This window comes from Paralichthys olivaceus, chromosome 5, assembly GCF_024713975.1.
Source record: "Paralichthys olivaceus isolate ysfri-2021 chromosome 5, ASM2471397v2, whole genome shotgun sequence".
Classification (NCBI taxonomy): Eukaryota; Metazoa; Chordata; class Actinopteri; order Pleuronectiformes; family Paralichthyidae; genus Paralichthys; species Paralichthys olivaceus.
The window spans coordinates 240395-265948 of record NC_091097.1 but is presented as its reverse complement, the minus strand read 5'-3'; the positions used below and the strand labels follow the sequence as shown (position 1 = coordinate 265948).

The following is a 25554-nucleotide window of genomic DNA, read 5'->3' as shown; positions in this document are numbered from 1 at the left end:
TGCTAGCGGAGCGGCGCTGTAGCGGAGCGCACACGGCAGCGCGTCATCATGCGCAACTAGAGCAGCGGCGCGGCGCGCTACGATATGATGAAGATGAAGAAGATGATGAAGATGAGAAATACTTGATTGATCACAGTGGGACACTGTGTTAGTTTCAGTTGCTCCATTCAAGAGCAGAAATATAAGATTAAAATAAATATACAAATCCAATCAAATGTAAAATATATACAAAATGTGCAAACATGGATATGAAATAACTCAGAGTCTGACTCAGACAGAAGAGCTGTGCAGTTGGATGGACACGGACAGGAAGGACTTCCTGTGACGATGATGAAGAAGATGGTAATGATGAAGATGATGGTGATGAAGATGTTGACGATGGTGAAGAAGATGATGAAGATGATGGTGATGAAGAAGTTGATGATAATGATGAAGAAGATGATGATAATGATGAAGATGATGGTGATCAAGAAGATGTTGACGATGATGAAGAAGATGATGATAATGATGAAGATGTTGACGATGATGAAGAAGATAATGATGAAGATGATGGTGATGAAGATGTTGACGATGGTGAAGAAGATGATGATAATGATGAAGAAGATGATGATAATGATGAAGATGATGGTGATCAAGAAGATGACGATGATGAAGAAGATGATGGAGATGAAGATGTTGACGATGGTGAAGAAGATGATGGAGATGATGAAGATGATGGTGATGAAGAAGTTGACGATGGTGAAGAAGATGATGGAGATGATAAAGATGATGGTGATGAAGATGTTGACGATGGTGAAGAAGATGATGATGATAATGATGAAGATGATGGTGATCAAGAAGATGTTGACGATGGTGAAGAAGATGATGGAGATGATAAAGATGATGGTGATGAAGATGTTGACGATGGTGAAGAAGATGATGATGATAATGATGAAGATGATGGTGATCAAGAAGATGTTGACGATGATGAAGAAGATGATGATAATGATGAAGATGTTGACGATGATGAAGAAGATGATGATGATGAATTGATTATCATTAATTCTATATAATAAATATAACACTATTATCATAGTCATGATTATTAATAACTAATACTATTATTCATATATTATATATCAGAGGAACAGTGTGTAGTGACCTCTCGTGTTGCAGCTGAACACCGGCTCTACAGAGGGAGTCTGCTCTGCACATCACCAGGACGGAGCTTCATCCATGGAGGACCTCTACACTCAGCGGTGTAGGAAGAAGAGCAACCGGATCATTACAGACCCGATCACCTGAACCAGAAACTGTTGAGCCTGCTGCCATGTGGCCTCCGGGCCCAGCACCAGGCTCAGAGACAGTCCCCCCCCAGGCCATAAGACTCTTAAACTCCTCCCATCCGTCATAATTCATGTCTCTGCACATGATAATCTCTTTATATGCAGTCTATGATTATAATTCATTTTGTGTGCACACACACTATTATATTTGCACTACTTTAGGTTTATATTGATTCTATTTTATCTGAATACTTTAGGTTGATTGTTATTTTATATATTCTGTTTCATTTTTTATATTCTATTTCAAATTTAAATGTTTTCCTTGTGTAATTAGTTTCAGAGCATGGCTATACAACATTTCACTACATATCCCAGGGTACTTTGCGTCAGTACAGACGTCATCACTGCTCGTCTGTACTGGAGCGGTTTCCCTCTTTGTGTGTCGTCGCCTTGTGATTCTCCTGAGCAGCGACGGTCCGTGTGCAGCAGGATGGGTCCGGTGGAGGTGAGCTTCTCCATGCAGCTCCTGCAGCTCCTGCAGGCTGCTCGTCTGGGGCTTCTGCTTCTGCTGCTTCAGTTTCTTCTGTTTCTTCTGTTTCTGCTTCTGTTTCTGTTTCTTCTGTTTCTGTTTCTTCTTCTTCTGTTTCTGTTTCTTCTTCTTCTTCTGTTTCTTCAGTTTCTTCTGTTTCTTCTGTTTCTGCTTCTGTTTCTGTTTCTTCTGTTTCTGTTTCTTCTTCTTCTGTTTCTGTTTCTTCTTCTTCTTCTGTTTCTTCTTCTTCTTCTTCTTCTGTTTCTTCTTCTTCTTCTTCTTCTGTTTCTTCTTCTTCTGTTTCTTCTTCTTCTGTTTCTGTTTCCTCTTCTGTTTCTTCTTCTTCGGTTTCTTCTGTTTCTTCTTCTTTTGTTTCTTCTGTTTCTGTTTCTTCTTCTTCTGTTTCTGTTTCTTCTTCTGTTTCTTCTTCTTTTGTTTCTTCTGTTTCTGTTTCTTCTGTTTCTTCTTCTTCTTCTGTTTCTTCTTCTTCTGTTTCTTCTTCTGTTTCTTCTTCTTCTGTTTCTTCTTCTCGACAGAGACCTGTTTGACAATGTGTCTTAATTAAAGTTATTTAAAAGTCTCGACAGAGACCAAACAGCTGAATGGTCTTTAGTTTGAGTAGAATCTGATTCTGATCGTAGTTCAGATAAAATCACTGATAGACTTTAGACAGGAGTAGTTGAAGATCGAGCAGTGACTGATCTTCAGTGAATGGATTAGTTGCTCTGTTTGTAAGAGACGGATCAACTTCGTAGTTTTTAACCAAATAAAAAATAAAAGCCACGATGAAGAGTTTATCGACTGATCGACTCCAGTGCTCGTTGTGATTATTGTAACATGAAGCAGTGTGTGTTTATTTTCACATTAAGGTTCAGTGTGACTTTCAAATAATCTGAGTGATGTTTTAACGGTGGTTTTTTTACCTGAGAATGGGCCCTCTATATTTACATCCTCTATATTTACATCCTGTGTAGAAGGGGGGGTGAGGTGAGGGGTATTCAGCTGCAGCATGACACTTCACCACTAGAGGTCACTACGTTCTACACACTGAACCTTTGTTTCGTTGATGTGGTGTAATAATATGTTTCACCAGCAGAGGTTTTTGTTTCAGCTCCTCCACATGTCCGTCTTCTCCCAGAGCTTCTCTCCCTGCGGTCGCTTCCTCGCGGCTGGAAACAACTATGGGGAGATCGCCCTCTTCAGGTGAGGCTGAAACTTGAACTGTAGCTGAAGTTGCGATGTTGTGCCGATCTCTTAAATAGTTGTGTTGTTGTTTCAGTCTGTCTGCAGCTCTGAGTCCAGAAGCCACAGCACTGAGTAAGAAAGCTGTTCTGACCTTCACAGGTGAGTCGTCCACTTCCTCTGTCAGACTAATTCACTCATTAATAAGGTTGTTTCAGGTTTGACTTTGAACTCGTATCGTCTCTTCAGCTCACGAAGGTCCGATCTTCTCTCTTCTCTCCACCGACTGTTTCCTGTTGAGCACCGGAAACGGAGAAATCAGCGCCTGGAGCTGGACTGAACTTATCAAGAAGGTGACTATATATAAATAAATAAAGAGATAAATATATATATTACAGAGGTTTGATCTCTTATCTCCAACTTTACCTGGAGCAGGTATAAAAGCCCCGCCCACTGACCAATCAGTTCCTTTGAAACATGACATCAGCGTTTTTATGGTGTGTTCCCTCCGAACGTGGTGCGTTAAGTCACATGTGAAGTCAATGCAAAAACGCATCTAGGTGCAAATTTTCACCGTGTTTGACGAACAAATCACTCAACGCCCAAAACACGTCCGTTGCTCGAGATGAAATTTTGGAATTCAGGCATCAGTTTCCAAACGACTCTGAGAATGAAACCGAGCGAGTCCTGGCACCGACCCGGGGATGATCCCACCGGTCACTGCTCCGCCTCAGTGTCGGAGACATCCAGACAAAGCTCCCGAGGAGCGGTGACTGTCCCCGAGCTGTGGGCTCCTCCGTTATTCAACAACACGTTCACCACAACAACTTGATCACTTCAGCCAGAACTTCTCTTCCAGAGAGAACAGGTGAAGACTCTCGGCTGGGAAAGTTAACGTGCTGCGCCCGAATAACCAGAGTAGACACAAATTATCCTGCGGTGCGTTTAAGGCGTTCGGTGTGAACACATCATGTTCTTATCTTATGTTCTGAAAGATCTAGATTCTCCTCAGAGGATGAACCTTTGTGTGTGTGTGTGTATATATATATATATATATATATATATATATATAATTAATTGACTCCTGTTAAGAACAGAACAGTTTCACTATAAAAACAATCAGAGGTTTTCCAGATGTTCTTCCTGCGTTCAGCAGCTGGAACTGTTTCTTTGATTCAGATTTTTATTATTCAACAGTTTGATCCTCGACTCAGACGAGTTGATAACCAGGTCATGTGACTGTGATGTTGAGTTTGATCTCCGTTAACTCTGAATGTTTGTTTCTTCAGAACGTTAAACCTCTGTGGACCAAAAGACCAAACTACAAGTGAGACAGCATTACAGCAGGACACCTGTCTGTCCCTCTAACTGTCTGTCTATCCCTCTAACTGTCTGTCTGTCCCTCTAACTGTCTGTCTGTCCATCTTACTGTCTCTGTCCATCTAACTGTCTGTCTGTCTGTCCCTCTCACTGTCTCTGTCCATCTAACTGTCTGTCTGTCCCTCTCACTGTCTCTGTCCCTCTCACTGTCTGTCTGTCCCTCTAACTGTCTCTGTCCCTCTAACTCTCTGTCTGTCCCTCTAACTGTCTCTGTCCCTCTAACTGTCTGTCTGTCCATCTTACCGTCTCTGTCCATCTAACTGTCTGTCTGTCCCTCTAACTGTCTGTCTGTCCATCTAACTGTCTGTCTGTCCATCTTACTGTCTCTGTCCCTCTAACTGTCTGTCTGTCCCTCTAACTGTCTCTGTCTCTCTAACTCTCTGTCTGTCCCTCTAACTCTCTGTCTGTCCCTCTAACTGTCTGTCTGTCCCTCTAACTGTCTCTGTCCCTCTAACTCTCTGTCCCTCTAACTGTCTGTCTGTCCCTCTAACTGTCTCTGTCTCTCTAACTCTCTGTCTGTCCATCTTACTGTCTCTGTCCCTCTAACTGTCTGTCTGTCCCTCTAACTGTCTCTGTCTCTCTAACTCTCTGTCTGTCCCTCTAACTCTCTGTCTGTCCCTCTAACTGTCTGTCTGTCCCTCTAACTGTCTCTGTCCCTCTAACTCTCTGTCCCTCTAACTGTCTGTCTGTCCCTCTAACTGTCTCTGTCTCTCTAACTCTCTGTCTGTCCCTCTAACTGTCTGTCTGTCCATCTTACTGTCTCTGTCCCTCTAACTGTCTGTCTGTCCCTCTAACTGTCTCTGTCTCTCTAACTCTCTGTCTGTCCCTCTAACTCTCTGTCTGTCCCTCTAACTGTCTGTCTGTCCCTCTAACTGTCTCTGTCTCTCTAACTCTCTGTCTGTCCCTCTAACTCTCTGTCTGTCCCTCTAACTCTCTGTCTGTCCCTCTAACTGTCTGTCTGTCCCTCTAACTGTGTCTGTCCTAACTCTCTGTCTGTCCCTCTAACTGTCTGTCTGTCCCTCTAACTGTCTGTCTGTCCCTCTAACTGTCTCTGTCCCTCTAACTGTCTGTCTCTCAGGTCCAGTCTTGAGATTCCTGAGATCAACTCGATGATGATTCAGTCCAGAGTGAGTTCAGACATCAAGTTTGTTTAGTTTGAAAATTTGAGTTTCAGTTTGTCGTTGAATCACTTCTCATTAGTAGTATTAGTATTAGTAGTGTATTATCATTAGTAGTAGTATTAGTAGTGTATTATCATTAGTAGTAGTATTAGTAGTGTAGTGGTAGTATTAGTAGTGTATTATCATTAGTAGTAGTATTAGTAGTGTATTATCATTAGTAGTATTAGTATTAGTAGTGTATTATCATTAGTAGTGGTAGTATTAGTAGTGTATTATCATTAGTAGTAGTATTAGTAGTGTATTATCATTAGTAGTATTAGTAGTGTATTATCATTAGTAGTATTAGTATTAGTAGTGTATTATCATTAGTAGTATTAGTATTAGTAGTGTATTATCATTAGTAGTATTAGTATTAGTAGTGTAGTGGTAGTATTAGTAGTGTATTCTCATTAGTAGTAGTAGTATTAGTAGTGTATTATCATTAGTAGTAGTAGTATTAGTAGTGTAGTAGTATTAGTAGTGTGTTCTCATTAGTAGTAGTATCAGTAGTATCAGTATAAATGTCTTAATTTGACGTGTTTCAGGACAACAGTCTGGTCATCGGTGGAGGAGACAACAACGTCCACATCCTGGACCTGGAACACGGAGTCTTCAAGGTGGGTCTCTTTAATCACGTAAAGACAGTCACATGTCAATTACTTCATGTAGGACATGTCTGTCCTCTGCTGTGTCCAACGTTTCACCTGGAGAACCTCTCTGTCGTCAGTCCGTCCTGCAGGGTCACTCGGACTACGTCCACTGTGTGAGTGTGAGGGAGCGGGAGTCGGAGATCCTGTCCGGGGGTGAGGACGGAGCTGTGAGGATCTGGGGTGAGTGACGGGACGGAGGACACAAGTGTTGTCAGCAGAAAACAACAGACTGTTTAAAGACCTGCTGTTTGTGTCCTCAGACAGCAGGACGGGACAGTGTGTCCACTGCATTGAGGTCTACAAGTATGAGGTGAGAGCGCTTTTGTTTCCTGTCTTCCTGTCTGTCACGTGTTGACCATGTTGTCCTCGTCCTGTCACGTGTTGACCATGTTGTCCTCGTCCTGTCATCACGTGTTGACCATGTTGTCCTCGTCCTGTCTGTCACGTGTTGACCATGTTGTCCTTGTCCTGTCACGTGTTGACCATGTTGTCCTCGTCCTGTCATCACGTGTTGACCATGTTGTCCTCGTCCTGTCATCACGTGTTGACCATGTTGTCCTCGTCCTGTCTGTCACGTGTTGACCATGTTGTCCTCGTCCTGTCATCACGTGTTGACCATGTTGTCCTCGTCCTGTCATCACGTGTTGACCATGTTGTCCTCGTCCTGTCATCACGTGTTGACCATGTTGTCCTCGTCCTGTCTGTCACGTGTTGACCATGTTGTCCTCGTCCTGTCACGTGTTGACCATGTTGTCCTCGTCCTGTCATCACGTGTTGACCATGTTGTCCTCTGCAGAGCTGTGCGCGGCCTCAGTACGGGAAGTGGATCAGCTGCTTGACCACCGACTCTGACTGGATGGTACGAAACATAACGTCACTTTGAGCGTCAATCAAAGTTTGTGACGATCGACGTCAGTGATTGAATGTTTACGTGTTTGTGACGTGTTGTCTCTGCTGCAGCTGTGTGGGGGAGGTCCGTCTCTGTCTCTGTGGCATCTCCGCTCTCTGTCTCCCACCTCCATCTTCCCCCTGACGGGCTGCCAGCGACAGGCCACCTTCCACCAGGACATGGTGAGAAAGCTCGTTAGCGCCAGAGCAGCGCCCCCGTGAGGACGAATTCATGTCATCATCGTTAAACTAAATTTAGTTTGTGAGCCCAAGCTGGTGTGAGTGGGTGTGGCTTAAGTAAGGACCACGCCCTCTTGACAGACCGACTCATGTATCAACAGCTTCAACCTGACAGGAAGTTGGTTAATTTGAATTTCATGGTCATGTGGAGATTTACACCCGTTTGTTGTTGAGGTCTGAATTTATTCAACGTCCAGTTTGTGGGGATTTTGACGTAGATCCTGGCGGTGGGTGACGGTGCGTTCGTGTCCCACTGTCTGCTGGGGGGTGAGGTCAAAGCTCAGATCCCGTGTTCTCCACAGAGCGTCAACACGCTGCAGCTCAACGCCAACAGCTCCGAGCACCAGGTGAGTCTCTGGGCGTGTCACATTCGATCCTGTGTCTTTAAATATTAACAATCTGATTAACAGCTGTGTGTGTGTGTGTGTGTGTGTGTGTGTGTGTGTGTGTGTGTGTGTGTGTGTGTGTGTGTGTGTGTGTGTGTGTGTGTGTGTGTGTGTGTGTGTGTGTGTGTGTAGGTTCTGACCGTCGGAGGAAGCAGCGACCACATCGACGTGTTCACCAACCTGTCGTACAGAGCGTTCTCGCTCAGCTTCTGAACTCACGCACACTTTTATTGTGAAGATAATAAAATGTTTTTGTTGTTTCATTCAGTGTTTTTCTTCATCTCGACGATCAGCGCCACCTGCTGTTCATTAGTTGACACAATTTGTTTGGATGAAACTCATCAAACTTAATTGAAGAAAATATTGACTTAAGTTAATTTACAGAATTAAAGATGAACGTTGAAGGTTAAATAAATGTTCCTCATTAAATCAACACTGTTGTTAAGAACTGATCTCAGTTCAGCTTCACTCTTCAGCTGATGGAGACTCAGTCACTTGTTCTCTTGAGATGAACCCACTCAGCAGAGAGAGAGAACAGACTCAGGGAGCGAAGGAGGAAACGTTCTCTGGTTCTCAGAAACGAGCGGACTGAGCGTTAGCAGCAGCTCGACTCATCAGAGACGAGTTTAACATGAAGCTGCTTTCTTCTGTTTGTTCTAGAGGAGACGTCCGATCTAACCAGAAGTCTACAACTCCCATCATCCCTCAGTGCTGCAACAGAACACTTAGTTACTGTTCTGACTGAGACGCCCCCTGGTGGTCGACACTGAATCCAATAAATTAAAACTGACTCCAGGATTTAAAACAAAACTTTTTATTCATAAAACAAAACTACTTTTATATTTTCACTTCGAAAACCAAAGTGAACAAACGTTAGTTTTCCTCTGATACAAAACTCAAACTTCACAAACGTTGAGGATAAATGATGTTGATCCGTTTCCCTTTGATTCCGCGTGAAGCTTCAGTCGTGTTTTATGAACGAGCGAGAAAGGTGGTTTGACAGGACGGGCGAGGAGTCCCACAGACTGTTTCCTGAAGCTTCTTTCAGTCGCTCACACGATGTTTGGTCGGGTTCTGAAGACCTGAAGGATCCAGAAGTTCTGACTGTGGGCGGGGCCTCAGGCTGCAGACAGACAGGCCTGGCGGACGCTCTGAGCCCACGTGTGGAGCAGCTCCGTCACCGAGTGCTTGTCGGGCAGCTGTAGCAGTTTGGACGTCATGTTCCTGTGAACCGTCTGCAGGAAGCTGTTCACACCTGAGACACATCACCACAACCTTTCAAAATAAAATTCATTTTGTGTACATATGTTCTTATTTCTGATCAATAAATAGTTTTTTCTTTATTTTAATGAATAGTTATTTATAATAAATATATCTATCACTGATACATTTTTAAACACATATATATATGTATATATATAATCCATCACTATATTATTAACTGTTTACTCTAACATTTGTATCAGCATCGTCTCCTCACTACTGGGATGTCCATGAGGGACACGCCTTTCATTTCATCTTATTTATACAACAGACTCTGACATATACACACTGCTCAGCAAAGTGAGGGAACCTTAATGTTCAGTGTAAAGTTCAACTTCAGATCCATGAGTTCATTCAGAAGAACAAGTGATTGTGAATCACTTTCTCTGTCACATCAGGTTCAATGAGACAAAAGTAAACAAGTCCCAACAGAATGTTTTTAATGTGGTGTCCACAGACAGCTGCTGTCTCCTGCTCCTTCCTGACTCATTCTAGTTCTGTGTTCTGCTCGGGTCCTCGTCACTACTGGTAGCATGAGGCGCTACCTGCAGCACCATCAGGGTGCACAGGAAGTCCAGCTCCTCCAGGAGGACTCATCCATACCTGTGGTCACAAGAAGGTTTGTGTCTCCAGCACAGTCTCCAGAGCCTGGAGGAGACACCAGGAGACTTTACACCAGGAGACACCAGGAGAGCTGGACTTTGTTACTGGGATGTTCAGGTTTGAATCCCCCTCACTGATGGTTTTAGTTTCCACTGATCGTTGTTACGTCATTTTGTTCTCAACTCATTCTACAATGTTCCTCAGTGAAGATCTGATGTGTGATTGTTCCCTCAGTCTGTTTGAGCAGTGCGTTTTATTAATCATCACAAATATAGACGCGTTTCAGAAAAAGGAAGTTGGATGTAAAAGCCTGAGGAAGCGGTCGTCTCACCGTACAACTCGCCGTCGTCGGCCCAGTGCGGACTCTGCTCGGGATAATCAGCAGGAACACTGAGCTGCAGGGGGGGCACGCTGGGCAGGTTTTTATCATCTGATGACACAACGACATAATAACACAAACTGTAAACATGGAACCTGACACCTCGTCATGTGGACGCCATCCAGGCTGACGTGTCATGTTCCTGCGTCTCACCCAGTTTGCAGACGAGATGCACCGTGCCATTGTTGCTGCAGTACGAAGGATCCAGGTTGACCAGGAACTTAACGTCAAGGCGCGCCACCTCCCCCTGCAGGATGTTGGGGATGGTCTGCCGCTCCTCGTCCTCGTGTTTCCTTTTCCGACCGCAGATGTTGGGGCCCCTGAGGGACAGAAGAGCAGGCGATGAAAGTTAATTGAGACATTTTGGTTAAATCCAACACGTATGTGGTGCTGGATGTGCTGTGTGTGTTTTAACCTACACAATGTGGGGTCCGTGGATGGCGGTCATGGCGGGGGCGAAGGTTCTGTACAGCGAGTGGTTGAAGACCGGAGAGCGGATGTTGGCCATGACGGCGTCGAGCAGCGGCTGACACAGGTATTGCTGCTTGGTGGCCACAGGGGGCGGAGGGGGGGTCGGCTAAAACAACAGGACGACGGGGTGTTTGGAAGAGCAACGACTTTCAAATATCTGAATATTACATAAACATATTTCATAACAGACGTCTCACCACGGCCATGTCGTTCTTCAGCTTCTCTAAAGCGATTTCACATTTCTGAAGCGTCCTCAGAGGACACCTGCAGGTCAGAGGACAGAGGACAGAGGTCAGAGGACAGAGGTCAGCTGACAGCGTGGCATGTCATGTGACCTGTGGGTTGTTACCTGGTGTTCGGATCCGTCAGGATGTTCAGTAAACTCTTCATCTTACTGAGGTCCTTCTTTCTGTCTGTTAGTAACACAAAACATGTTTCTTCAACTCTCTCTCTATATATATATGTATGTAGATATATATATCTATATATATATATAAAACTATATACAGTTGTGTTCAAAATAATAGCAGTCCAACATCACTAACCAGATCAATCACTGTTTTTGGTAGAAATTATATTTCTACTTGGCAAATAATTTACTAGGTGTAGTAGGGTTATAGAAAACCAACAGACCCAACAGTCATGACATGCATGCGGCTGATTCTGTGTAAATGAATCATTAATTAAAAGCGGCTTGTTCAAAGTAATAGCAGTGTGGAGTTCAACTAGTGAGGTCATTCATCCTGTGGAAAAAACAGGCGTCAAACAGGGAGCCAATGTTGCAGATGCTAGTTATGGAGCATTTCTTTCTGAAAATTGGAGTAAAATGGGTCGTTCCAGACATTGTTCAGAAGAACAGCGTACTTTGATTAAAAAGTACGAAGAAGTGCAGAAAATGATCTCAAATGCTTTAAACTGGTAAACATGGCCCCGAAAGACGTGGAAGAAAACAGAAAACTACCATTGGAATGGATGGAAGATCGTGGATCGGCTCCAGGATGATCAGAGAAGGTCTAAAGTTACCTGTGAGTACTGTAACAATAAGATGCCTATGTGAAGCCAAGCTATCAGCAAGAAGCCCCCGCAAAGTCCCATCGTTGAAAGAACGACATGTGCTGAAGAGGTTACAGTTTTCAAAGAACACAGTGACTGGCCTAAAGGGAAATGGTGCAACATTTTGTGGACTGATGAAAGCAAATTTGTTCTTTTTGGGTCTAGGGGCCACGGACAGATTGTCAGATGACCCCCAAACACTGAATTCAAGCCACAGTGAAGATATGGAGATATTTCTCGTACTATGGTGTCGGCCTATTTATCGCATACCAAGGATCATGGATCACTTTGAATCGATCAAAATATTTGAAGAGGTCATGTTGCCTTAAGCCGCAGAGGAGATGCCCTTGAAATGGGTGTTTCAACAAGGGTTAGACCCCAAACACTCAGTGAGCAGCATCTTGGTTCCAGACCAACAAGATTAACGTTATGGAGTGGCCAGCCCAATCCACGCACCTTAATCCAATAGCAAACCTGTGGGCTGACATCAAGAATGTTGTTTATGAGGCTAAACCAAGAAATGCAGAGGAATTGTGGAATGTAGTCGAACGTGGGCTAGAATACCTGTTCACAGGTGGCAGAAGTTGGTCGACTCCATGCAACACAGTTCTCAGAAACAGTGGTTATACAACTAAATATTAGTTCAATTATTCACAGGAAAGCTAAATCTTCAAGCATTTTTCAGTTTATACAGTAAATGTTTGAGTTTGTAAAGACAAATACAGACACTGTTATTTTTTGAACAGCCTAATATTCCTTTTTCTTCAATTTCTGTAAAGTAATAACAGCTTTGATACATTTTTCTTCATGTTTTGATTTGGAATAGAATGTGCAGTGTTCCCAATGCATTTGCGTGTATGGAAATAAAGCTATTATAAGGATTTTGAGCTTTACTCACTTTTTTAAACACACTGCTATTATTTTGAACACAACTGTATATATGTATGTATATATGTATATATATATATATATATATATATATATATATAAAAAACTATATAACACCTTCGTTTTTGTCGATCTTGTTGATCATCCTCCGCAGAGGTTCGATGTACTTGGACAGTTGTTTGAGTTTCTCCATGTACTGCTGGTCCTCCAGAGACGACGCCCCCGCAGGACTCATCACTGAGCTGGGGTTACCTGAGGACAGGGGAGGGGACAGGGGAGGGGACAGGGGAGGGGACAGGGGAGGGGACAGGGGAGGGGACAGGGGAGGGGAGATTCAGGAAAGGTTTTTTCAATTTCATTAACATGGAGAGATAGTTTGTTAGTCTAAGTTCTGTTTGTGTGTGTGTGTGTGTGTGTGTGTGTGTGTGTGTGTGTGTGTGTGTGTGTGTACCTGGAGTGTTGAGTGGTCCAGGAGAGGGGACTCCATAGTTCTGGGGGGTGCGGGCAGTAGCAGGGCTCTGTGAGGGCTGAGGGGAGGGGCTTGGCTGGAAGCCGCCCGGTGACGGCGTGGGGCCGGAGCTGGAGAGGAGGCGGGAAATGTTTTAACTCTCAGCATGGTTTTTTTTTTTTACCTGAACTCGTCTTGACACCTGACGTCACCTGGCTGAGTTGGGCTGTGAGGAGGGGGGCTGTGGGGACGGCTGAGGGGGAGGAGGCATCGACTGCGGCGTCTGGACCTGCACAGGTGACGGTGATGACATCACTGAATGCTGCTGTACCTGGAGAAAACAGACGAGCCTTCATATATCTTTATATACAGTCAGTGTCTTTATATACAGTCAGTGTCTTTATATACAGTCAGTGTCTTTATATACAGTCAGTGATGGTCTTTATATACAGTCAGTGTCTTTATATACAGTCAGTGATCGTCTTTATATACAGTCAGTGTCTTTATATACAGTCAGTGATGGTCTTTATATACAGTCAGTGATGGTCTTTATATACAGTCAGTGATCATCTTTATATACAGTCAGTGATCGTCTTTATATACAGTCAGTGTCTTTATATACAGTCAGTGTCTTTATATACAGTCAGTGATCATCTTTATATACAGTCAGTGTCTTTATATACAGTCAGTGATCATCTTTATATACAGTCAGTGTCTTTATATACAGTCAGTGATGGTCTTTATATACAGTCAGTGATGGTCTTTATATACAGTCAGTGATCATCTTTATATACAGTCAGTGATCATCTTTATATACAGTCAGTGATGGTCTTTATATACAGTCAGTGATCGTCTTTATATACAGTCAGTGTCTTTATATACAGTCAGTGATCATCTTTATATACAGTCAGTGATGGTCTTTATATACAGTCAGTGATCATCTTTATATACAGTCAGTGTCTTTATATACAGTCAGTGATGGTCTTTATATACAGTCAGTGATGGTCTTTATATACAGTCAGTGATCATCTTTATATACAGTCAGTGATCATCTTTATATACAGTCAGTGATGGTCTTTATATACAGTCAGTGATCGTCTTTATATACAGTCAGTGTCTTTATATACAGTCAGTGATCATCTTTATATACAGTCAGTGATCGTCTTTATATACAGTCAGTGATCATCTTTATATACAGTCAGTGATCATCTTTATATACAGTCAGTGATGGTCTTTATATACAGTCAGTGATCATCTTTATATACAGTCAGTGATCATCTTTATATACAGTCAGTGATGGTCTTTATATACAGTCAGTGATCGTCTTTATATACAGTCAGTGATCATCTTTATATACAGTCAGTGATCATCTTTATATACAGTCAGTGATGGTCTTTATATACAGTCAGTGTCTTTATATACAGTCAGTGATGGTCTTTATATACAGTCAGTGATGGTCTTTATATACAGTCAGTGTCTTTATATACAGTCAGTGTCTTTATATACAGTCAGTGATCATCTTTATATACAGTCAGTGTCTTTATATACAGTCAGTGATCCTCTTTATATACAGTCAGTGATGGTCTTTATATACAGTCAGTGATCATCTTTATATACAGTCAGTGATGGTCTTTATATACAGTCAGTGATCATCTTTATATACAGTCAGTGATCGTCTTTATATACAGTCAGTGATGGTCTTTATATACAGTCAGTGATCGTCTTTATATACAGTCAGTGATGGTCTTTATATACAGTCAGTGATCATCTTTATATACAGTCAGTGATGGTCTTTATATACAGTCAGTGATGGTCTTTATATACAGTCAGTGATCGTCTTTATATACAGTCAGTAATTCTTTATATACAGTCAGTGATGGTCTTTATATACAGTCAGTGATGGTCTTTATATACAGTCAGTGATCATCTTTATATACAGTCAGTGATCATCTTTATATACAGTCAGTGATCATCTTTATATACAGTCAGTGATGGTCTTTATATACAGTCAGTGATCGTCTTTATATACAGTCAGTGATCATCTTTATATACAGTCAGTGATCATCTTTATATACAGTCAGTGATGGTCTTTATATACAGTCAGTGATCATCTTTATATACAGTCAGTGATCATCTTTATATACAGTCAGTGATGGTCTTTATATACAGTCAGTGATCGTCTTTATATACAGTCAGTGATCATCTTTATATACAGTCAGTGATCATCTTTATATACAGTCAGTGATGGTCTTTATATACAGTCAGTGTCTTTATATACAGTCAGTGTCTTTATATACAGTCAGTGATGGTCTTTATATACAGTCAGTGATGGTCTTTATATACAGTCAGTGTCTTTATATACAGTCAGTGTCTTTATATACAGTCAGTGATCATCTTTATATACAGTCAGTGTCTTTATATACAGTCAGTGATCCTCTTTATATACAGTCAGTGATGGTCTTTATATACAGTCAGTGATCATCTTTATATACAGTCAGTGATGGTCTTTATATACAGTCAGTGATCATCTTTATATACAGTCAGTGATCGTCTTTATATACAGTCAGTGATGGTCTTTATATACAGTCAGTGATCGTCTTTATATACAGTCAGTGATGGTCTTTATATACAGTCAGTGATCATCTTTATATACAGTCAGTGATGGTCTTTATATACAGTCAGTGATGGTCTTTATATACAGTCAGTGATCGTCTTTATATACAGTCAGTAATTCTTTATATACAGTCAGTGATGGTCTTTATATACAGTCAGTGATGGTCTTTATATACAGTCAGTGATCATCTTTATATACAGTCAGTGATCATCTTTATATACAGTCAGTGATGGTCTTTATATACAGTCAGTGATCATCTTTATATACAGTCAGTGATCGTCTTTATATACAGTCAGTGATCATCTTTATATACAGTCAGTGATCATCTTTATATACAGTCAGTGATCCTCTTTATATACAGTCAGTGATCGTCTTTATATACAGTCAGTGATCATCTTTATATACAGTCAGTGATCATCTTTATATACAGTCAGTGATCCTCTTTATATACAGTCAGTGATCGTCTTTATATACAGTCAGTGATGGTCTTTATATACAGTCAGTGATCATCTTTATATACAGTCAGTGATGGTCTTTATATACAGTCAGTGATCATCTTTATATACAGTCAGTGATCATCTTTATATACAGTCAGTGATGGTCTTTATATACAGTCAGTGATCGTCTTTATATACAGTCAGTAATTCTTTATATACAGTCAGTGATGGTCTTTATATACAGTCAGTGATCATCTTTATATACAGTCAGTGATGGTCTTTATATACAGTCAGTGTCTTTATATACAGTCAGTGATCATCTTTATATACAGTCAGTGATCATCTTTATATACAGTCAGTGATGGTCTTTATATACAGTCAGTGTCTTTATATACAGTCAGTGATCATCTTTATATACAGTCAGTGATCATCTTTATATACAGTCAGTGATGGTCTTTATATACAGTCAGTGATGGTCTTTATATACAGTCAGTGACGTCTACCTGTGTCATCTGCTGTCCTCCAGCTGCAGCGACAGTTGCGGCGGCAGCATTCGGAGAAGGGATGGAGGAGTTGAGGGCGGCTCGGGGTAAACGGTTTGGAATTGGAATCCCAGGACGAACCAACTTGAGGAGAAGAGACACAGCAGAGAACACGGCTGGTGAGTAGATACAGATGTTGGGGGATGAGCCGTCTCTAAAACCTCTCATGTTCTCGCTGTCTGGTGTCAGGAGGAGATGAACTTCTACATTCTCAGAAGAACAATAACGATCCTGACATGACGTCAGCTGACTGATGTCTGAACCAAGCTTCATGTGTTTGTTCCTAACCCTCTGTGTAATGCGACGTTCAGCCATCGTTCATCAAACATCTGTGCAGAAGTCTTTGTTTTCAGACGTTGTGTTTTAACATGTGAATAATTTCCTGCTCAAACTTTAGAATGTCTGAAACTTATTGTCTCTATCTGTTCACATTTGTGAAACAGTCTATCTGCTGCTTTCAAAGGGGGATGACGTGACCGGTCAACACTACTGCTCGTCTGCCAAATGTTTTAAAGACGTTCAGACAAATGCAGACCAAACAAATGTTCTGGTGTTTGTATCGAACAGAAACACGTAAAGCACCAAAGTGTGTGGGCAGCTCACCTGTCCGGGTCCGCCACCGGTGGCAGCGGCGGCCGCAGCGGCGGCTGCGTTGAGTTGTGCCTGAGCTGCGGCCTGCTGGGCTTGCTGCGCTGCCTGCTGCGCATGCTGGACCTGCTGCTGCTGCTGCAAGGCTGCACGAGCCTGCTTTGACACACACACACACACGCACCAAAGCATAGAGATGCATGAGCAACACTGCATTATGTCTGAAGACAGTTATGAGTGAGGGAAACACTGATTCTTCTACTTTCATCAAGCACTGACCTGAAATCTGTGTGTAACTCATTTCAGTGAAATAAGGGTTTAATTTGGCACCGTACCAAACATGTCCCCCATGAGTGTTGGACTCAGCAGGGGTTGGCCCTTGCCACCAGTTATGTGATTCTCATGCACATTATTCAAGGTGCTGCCATGAGGTGAGGACAGTGTTTGGTTTGGGATTAACAGTGAGAAGATTCGATGATGGTATAAATGACTGATCTCAAAGCAAAGCAGAGTTAGTGTATTTAGCTTCACCGACGTACAGACCACATAATCAACCTCACCTGGAAGGCCTGGATCTTGAGCTGGTGCTGCTGCTGTTGCTGACTCAGCGAGTTGATGGGAACGTGCTGAGCAGATGTCATCTGTCCGGGCAGAGACTGAGGCACCATGCCAGGCTGCTGCGAGTGCGGAGCTATCTGACCTGGCTGAGGCTGCTGCTGATGAACCATTTGCTGAATGGACTGGGCCTGAGCCTGGGCCTGAGCTTGAGCTTGAGCCTGAGCCTGAGCCTGAGCTTGAGCTTGAGCCTGAGCCTGAGCTTGAGCTTGAGCTTGAGCATGTTGTTGCTGGAGCTGTAGCTGCACCATCTGCTGCTGCTGAATCCTCGTCTGGTGCATCTTCACAGGAAGCAAACACGGGGGTGAAGGATGATGGGTGAAAATGTTCACTGATGTTATAATTCAGTTGAGACACAGTCATTTGATCATAGAATTCTACAGAGAACAGTAGAGTCTGGTCATTCCAGAGAATACGGCTTTCAGGCACTTTCTGGCGAGGCAGTAGCACAGTCCATAGGGACTTGGCTTCAAGTCGGTTCAAGTCCTGCATGGACGGAAGTTGGAGAGGTACTAGCTCACCTCCTGGGCACTGCCGAGGTGCCCTTGAGCAAGGCACCGAACCCCCCAATTGCTCCCCGGGCGCCTTCATGGCTGCCCACTGTTCCGTGTGGTCACTGTCTGGATTGTGTTGCGTGTGTTGCGTGTGTTCCGTGTGTGCTCCGTTCACACGGATGAGGTCAAATTTCCCCATGTTTGCATGTTGCTGTGTGTGGGACCATAAAGAGGAATCTTAATCTTAATCTATAGATACAGTAGTTTAACCCAGTATCATGGACAATCAATCCACCATAAGCCCTGCAGCTTCTAGGCCAGAGGAGCTGGAGCGGTGTATGAACAGCAGTAAAAGGTGAAGCTCGATAGAAATAAAATACCTGGTTCTGCTGCTGCTGATTCTGGGCCTGCTGCTGATTCTGGTGCTGCTGTTGGAGTTGCTGGTTCTGGTGATGCTGCTGCTGCAGCTGCTGCTGCTGCTGCTGCTGCTGCACCCTCAGTTGCTGTACCTGAAACTGCTGCTGGATGGCGGCGTTCTGCTGCTGCTGCATGGCGTTCTGCTGCTGCTGCTGCTGCTGCTGCTGTTGCTGCTGCTGCTGCTGCTGGAACTGCTGGAACTGCATGGACTGTTGCTGCTGCGTCTGCACCATCTGCTGCATCGGCATCTGGCCTGGACCTCCTACTACAGAGTGAGCGAGAAAGAGATGAAGAGCTGACCCAGCCTACAGCTTAGACCCAGTCTGAGGAGAGCTGTGGAGTCTCAAACACACTTAACGTGCTAAAGCGGAGACTGAAAGTAAGACCAGCTTGGACACCAAAATATGCAGCTCAGCCCCAGCCAGCATCCAGAGCGCTCCGAAGATGGGAATTCACAGCAAACACACACCACATGAGGAAACACACTCACTGGATTGTGGGTTTCCAGCCACCCCTGCCATGGCATGCTGGCCTATCTGCATCGGCCCCATGGCCCCCATGCCACCCACTGCAGCACCGGTGGGGCGAGGCCCCATACCAATGGCGCCCGGACCCCCTCCAACCCCTGTCAGGTTAGTCAGGGTATTCATGGGATCTAGCAAAAGGGCAGACAACAGATTATATTATGCAGCTCCAACATGCACAGCAGAAACCATGAGCACCATGAGTCTGGTAGTGACAGGTCCAGCAGAGGCCAGAACACAGCAAAGAAAAATGAAAAGAAACTGAACCGACCAAAAACTAAATCCACTTACCTGGACCTCCAAGCGTCTTCTTGTCTGTAAAGAAGACACGAGTAATTAGCAACGACTTCACTGGTTCAAGGTGTCTTCATTTGGGGTTAGATCCAGCTTCAATGTCTAGTTGCACATATTTTATCTGTGACTCAGCAGCTGGGCTGTCGTCTGTTTTCATTAGGGTGCTCTGATCAGGGCTTTTGGGGCCGATCGCTGATTGTCTGAAGTAGTCACAGCCGATCACGGGGTCTGTGGCCGTGTTTGCGGCTGATTAACATGTCTGGGGTGAGTGACCACTTATGATGGTTTTTCTCTCCCCTGCTCTACATGCAAATAAACACTACTGGACTGAATCCTACTCAAAGGTCTTCAGTAAACTCCTTCATCAGCCTGTGTCTGGGAGTGACGCTGTGTTAAAGCTCAACTATATGAGCAGGACACACGTGGACCTCCTCTGCTGTTTTCTCTTCACAGGTAGATTATGAAGAACGACGTTAAAACCAGAGGAAGGAGAAATGTGCGTCAGTCCTGCCGGGCTGTGGCAGCTCCTCACCCGGGTCAGAGGTCACACACCGCGGACCGTGATACAATCCCCCGCTCTATATGCGATCCATAGGAGCACCCTTACGTCTTCACACAACTGTGTGTATCCTGACATGTTACATTAGGGTTGTGTGTAGTCAGTGTGTGTAGACATGTTGTGTAGTCATGTTGTGTAGACATGTTGTGTAGTCAGTGTGTGTAGACATGTTGTGTAGTCATGTTGTGTAGACATGTTGTGTAGTCAGTGTGTGTAGACATGTTGTGTAGTCATGTTGTGTAGACATGTTGTGTAGTCATGTTGTGTAGACATGTTGTGTAGACATGTTGTGTAGACATGTTGTGTAGTCATGTTGTGTAGTCAGTGTGTGTAGACATGTTGTGTGGACATGTTGTGTAGTCAGTGTGTGTAGACATGTTGTGTGGACATGTTGTGTAGTCATGTTGTGTAGACATGTTGTGTAGACATGTTGTGTAGTCATGTTGTGTAGTCAGTGTGTGTAGACATGTTGTGTAGACATGTTGTGTAGACATGTGTAGTCATGTTGTGTAGACATGTTGTGTAGTCATGTTGTGTAGTCATGTTGTGTAGTCATGTTGTGTAGACATGTTGTGTAGACATGTTGTGTAGTCATGTTGTGTAGTCATGTTGTGTAGACATGTTGTGTAGACATGTGTAGACATGTGTAGTCATGTTGTGTAGTCATGTTGTGTAGTCATGTTGTGTAGACATGTTGTGTAGACATGTGTAGTCATGTTGTGTAGTCATGTTGTGTAGACATGTTGTGTAGACATGTTGTGTAGACATGTTGTGTAGACATGTTGTGTAGTCATGTTGTGTAGTCATGTTGTGTAGTCATGTTGTGTAGTCATGTTGTGTAGTCATGTTGTGTAGTCATGTTGTGTAGTCATGTTGTGTAGACATGTTGTGTAGTCATGTTGTGTAGTCATGTTGTGTAGTCATGTTGTGTAGTCATGTTGTGTAGACATGTTGTGTAGTCATGTTGTGTAGACATGTTGTGTAGCAGATTGTCGACTCGTTCACAACAACAGGAACATGTGGGGACATTCAGGTGAGGGGGTGGAGCCTGTAGAGCAGCAGGAGGCGGGACATGACGTCTAAACTCTGCTGTGTAAAGATGGACGTCTTCGTCTTCTACGTGTCTCCTCTTCTTCATCCTGAGACATTTGTGTTCTTCAGTTTCACGTCCGTCACGTGTTAGAAACCTCAGAGACACGCCCACTCGCTCACTGAGAAGGTTCCAGATGTTTCACTAGAGGCTGCAGGAGAAGATCCAGAACATGTCCAGAGACACTGACTCATTTGTTCTCACATACAGAGCCTGCATAACATGTCTGGAACATGTCAGGAAGGCGTCAGTTAAGCAATAACAACATTTAATCATGATTGAGACAAATGTCTTGTTCATGATAAAATGTTTAGGATGAGGTCAAATCCTGGATGAGGGCGACTGTGTGCCTGTAGAAGTTACAGAGGAGGTCCTTCCTGGATCTTGTGTCAGTTCATCCACAACGATTTATTATTAGAAGAACTTTCAGTTATGTTCATATCAGCCTGGATTATAAGGTAAAGAATGAACGGTCAGTCAACACATGTAAATGATCATAGATGATAATGCTTGTAGACCTCAGGTCAAATACCTACGGATGTCTCTGAAGTGTATGATCAACCTCGCCACCAGAGACAGATACTCCTCCTGAAATAATACAACACACATTTAGACCTTCAGAAAAAAGATATTGACAATCATTGACAATATACATATCATTGTGATATACAGTCATAGTTTGGACACACCTTCTCATTCAATGTTGGTGATTTATTTAAAATTCAAGGCATACTTAACCAGCATGGCTACCACAACATTCTGCAGCGACATGCCATCCCATCTGGTTTGCCCTTAGTGGGACCAGCATTTGTATTTCAACAGGACAACGACCCCAAACACACCTCCAGGTTACGTAAGGGCTATTTGACCAAGAAGGAGAGTGATGGAGTGCTGTGTCAATGACCTGGCCTCCACAATCACTCCTCCTAAACCCAACTGAGATGTTCAGGGATGAGTTGGACCCCAGATTGACGGCAAAGCAGCCAACAAGTGCTCAGCACCTCTGGGAACTCCTTCAAGACTGTTGGAACACCCCTCCAGGTGACCACCTCATGAAGCTGATTGAAAGAATGCCAAGAGTGTGCAAAGCTGTCATCACAGCAAAAGGTGGCTGCTTTAAAGAATCTAAAATATAAAACATATTCTGGTTTGTTTAACACTTCTTTGTTTACCACATAATTCCACATGTGTTCCTTCATAGTTTTGATGTCTTCAATATTAATCTGCAGCGTAGACAAAAATAAAGAAAAAACCATTGAATGAGAAGGTGTGTCCAAACTATGACTGGTACTGTATCATATCGACCCATGTAAGTCCAAATGGATCAGGCTCGACTGTAAAACCTTGTTCAGAGGCAGAATAATATGTATTTACATTAAAGACTGTATATACTGTTATTACTCACTCTGGATTTGGCTTTGACATAAACATGGTTCTCCATGTCGTTGCTGGACTTGGTGTGTGCAGTTCCTGCTTTCCTCATGGCCTCCTCTCTGGAAGGAAACCAAGTGACACATGATCCAGGAGCAGGAGGTATGTATATAAAGATTATGTATAAAGACCATCACTGACTGTATATAAATACTTTATAAAGATTATGTATAAAGACCATCACTGACTGTATATAAATACTTTATAAAGATTATGTATAAAGATGATCACTGACTGTATATAAAGAGGATCACTGACTGTATATAAAGATGATCACTGACTGTATATAAATACTTTATAAAGATTATGTATAAAGACCATCACTGACTGTATATAAAGAGGATCACTGACTGTATATAAAGATGATCACTGACTGTATATAAATACTTTATAAAGATTATGTATAAAGATGATCACTGACTGTATATAAAGACACTGACTGTATATAAAGATGATCACTGACTGTATATAAATACTTTATAAAGATTATGTATAAAGATGATCACTGACTGTATATAAATACTTTATAAAGATTATGTATAAAGACCATCACTGACTGTATATAAAGAGGATCACTGACTCTATATAAAGATGATCACTGACTGTATATAAAGATGATCACTGACTGTATATAAAGATGATCACTGACTGTATATAAAGATGATCACTGACTGTATATAAAGACCATCACTGACTGTATATAAAGACGATCACTGACTGTATATAAAGACGATCACTGACTGTATATAAAGATGATCACTGACTGTATATAAAGATGATCACTGACTGTATATAAAGACCATCACTGACTGTATATAAAGACGATCACTGACTGTATATAAAGATGATCACTGACTGTATATAAAGACCATCACTGACTGTATATAAAGATGATCACTGACTGTATATAAAGACACTGACTGTATATAAAGACCATCACTGACTGTATATAAAGACCATCACCGACTGTATATAAAGATGTGACACCACAGTAGATGGCAGTAATGCACCTTGAGTATATAAAGAATATATATATATATATATATATATATATATATATACAGAGGCTCAAGAAGTAATACCTATATAAAAGTTGGTAGCACTGTGAGGTACCTTGTCAGATGAAGAATGAGTAACTGAATAACTGAATAACTGAATAAACGATGCTGTTACTAAAGCTTCAGCATCGTCGCTCGGATCCACACGATGAACAAGTATAAAGCAAACTGAGTCAGAATCTACAGTGACAACAGAATCTCGTGTCGATCATGTGAGGCGGATGTTTGGTTGCTTGTGTTCGGTGACTCGTTCTCTATAACCCGGGTTACACGCTTCACCGTGCCGCTGTACCCAGCCGTGCTAATGTTAGCTTAGCTGTTAGCCGTAGCTAAGCTAACGGAAGAAGAAGCAGAAAATCTCACATCTGAGCCACAACTTTCTGTCTGAACTGCGGACTCCTCCAGTCACTGTCCGGCCCCGTCACCTCCATCTTCTCTCTTCTTTCTTCTCCACAGACCTGCGGACTCTGCGCTTCCTTCCGCTCTCGGTAAGATGGCGGCTGACAGCGCCGCCTGCAGGACGTCTGCTTCCCTCGTTTTCTTCTTCTTTGGGGTTTTATTGGCGGCTGGCAAACAACGACTTGGTGCAGTACCGCCACCAGCTGGTCGTTGTATTATCGAGCACAACAGACGAAACTTAAATTCTTGTTTATATTTATATAAAAAAGTATTCAGTCACACTTCCTGCTTCCTGTACTGTCAGAGGAAAGAAACCCGCCCCCACCCTCATTCTTCTTCTTCTTATTATTATTATTCCTCTTTTCATTATTCTGTCTATTCTTCTTCTTCTGTTGAAGTCCTCTTCCTCTTTGTGAACGTGTTGAGGACCACAGCGCCCCCTGCTGTGCCAGAGTCTGTGGATGTACCGTTGGTTAATCGAGTTGGAGTCAAAATAAAGAAATATTAGTCACAATATTCTGATTATTAGAGTAACGGTTATTTCACTGTTTTGTCTTTAACTGGATTAAATGAAATGTATTCAGATAAAAAACTGTTTCATTAACATTTGTTACTGCGACTGGAACAACAGGAAACAGGAGGAGACCCAGGAGCAGGGTTCAGCCTCAGGAGGAGCTGATCACAGTCTGTAACAAGGACCGTTCTTTCTTCACACTCTTTTTAACCTAGTGACAGTTGTTTCTCAATCCTTTGGTATTTCTCCTCATCGATCGTTAATACAATTCAGTTTATGAGCTGTTCAATTATCGGAAATATGTGGAGGCTGATTACGAACACAGGTACGAGAGGCAGAGGAAAGTGATCCAGCTGCTGTTCAGCACATCATTTGTGTTCTCACAGACAGAACCTCCAGAACATGTGAGGACAGACGACTTATGTTTATATGTGTAAACAGCTCAAATGTTCAGATACTTACATTAACAATCTGGACCCGAGAATTTTGTTGCTGTTGATATTTTTGACCCAAAATCCCAACACTGGAATTCAGTATACTGAATAAATCCTGAATCACTTCAAATACTTGTGTGTAAGTTACTGTGTTTGTGTATTCAGACGTTCATTATCTACACTTCTTGTGGTTTCTTTGAATGTGAGATAAAAGAAAGGTTTAAAACAGTCGCTAAACTAATGTGAGGAGACATTTAGTGTCCAACACCTGTCAATAAAAAACTGATATAACGACGAGGACACTGTCTCGCTGATGTGTTCCTACATTTAAAGGTGTGAATGGTTACTGTACATAGTTATTATTACAAACTGTACAAAAAGAACTGTGAGAGAAGCTGCTGGAAACAGTCATGTATTTATACTGCACATGAAAAATAACTTCTATCATATTGTTATTTATATGAAAACGGCTCTAATACGTCTGATCTGATTTAAGGCTCTCACTTGTCCACAAACTTTTGGCCACGTGATGGCTGTATATTCATTAAGTCATGTGATGGCAGCTGGTGACGTCATCAGCTTGTTGACAGAGTGACGTCTTCATGAGGTTTTAAATAAAGGTTGATGATTTTTAATAATCGTGAATCAGAATCAAGAACATAAAGAAAAGATCGAAACAAGATAAACAATGAGACACTGAGCGTGTCGATGACGTCACAGGTGATATCATACGTGATTCAAAGGACGTCACCTTTCATC

General features: G+C 42.6%; 2 protein-coding genes across 10 annotated transcripts; one reads left to right on the top strand and one right to left on the bottom strand.

The window, feature by feature from the left end:
- The first annotated feature begins 2 nt into the window (after window positions 1–2).
- On the top strand, window positions 3–7943 carry thoc6 (THO complex 6). 2 transcript variants are annotated; one of them, XM_069525525.1, is made up of 13 exons: window positions 3–1770; window positions 2906–2997; window positions 3074–3138; window positions 3226–3329; window positions 4266–4303; window positions 5435–5483; window positions 6062–6133; window positions 6244–6346; window positions 6427–6476; window positions 6963–7025; window positions 7127–7237; window positions 7513–7641; window positions 7813–7943. In XM_069525525.1, exons 1-13 carry the CDS (start codon window positions 1609–1611, stop codon window positions 7891–7893), a joined length of 1119 nt encoding a protein of 372 aa, XP_069381626.1. In that variant the 5' UTR covers window positions 3–1608; the 3' UTR covers window positions 7894–7943. The 2 variants fall into 2 exon arrangements, with proteins under 2 accessions (XP_069381626.1, XP_069381624.1); XM_069525523.1 differs by having other exon boundaries at window positions 1712–2078; window positions 2373–2997.
- A 535-nt stretch (window positions 7944–8478) lies between these two features.
- med15 (mediator complex subunit 15) lies at window positions 8479–24075 on the bottom strand. 8 transcript variants are annotated; one of them, XM_069525490.1, is made up of 18 exons: window positions 23812–24075; window positions 22365–22452; window positions 21496–21547; window positions 19308–19331; window positions 18983–19147; window positions 18456–18757; window positions 17527–17862; window positions 16982–17125; window positions 16340–16462; window positions 12998–13116; window positions 12789–12916; window positions 12455–12589; window positions 10746–10809; window positions 10594–10660; window positions 10345–10502; window positions 10079–10245; window positions 9878–9976; window positions 8479–8935 (listed from the first exon to the last, which is right to left on the bottom strand). In XM_069525490.1, the coding sequence occupies exons 1-18, from the start codon at window positions 23877–23879 to the stop codon at window positions 8799–8801; spliced, it is 2376 nt and encodes a 791-aa protein (XP_069381591.1). In that variant the 5' UTR covers window positions 23880–24075; the 3' UTR covers window positions 8479–8798. The 8 variants fall into 8 exon arrangements, with proteins under 8 accessions (XP_069381591.1, XP_069381592.1, XP_069381593.1 ...); XM_069525491.1 differs by having other exon boundaries at window positions 16982–17122; window positions 23812–24065; XM_069525492.1 differs by having other exon boundaries at window positions 18456–18754; window positions 23812–24065.
- Between the last annotated feature and the right edge of the window lie 1479 nt (window positions 24076–25554).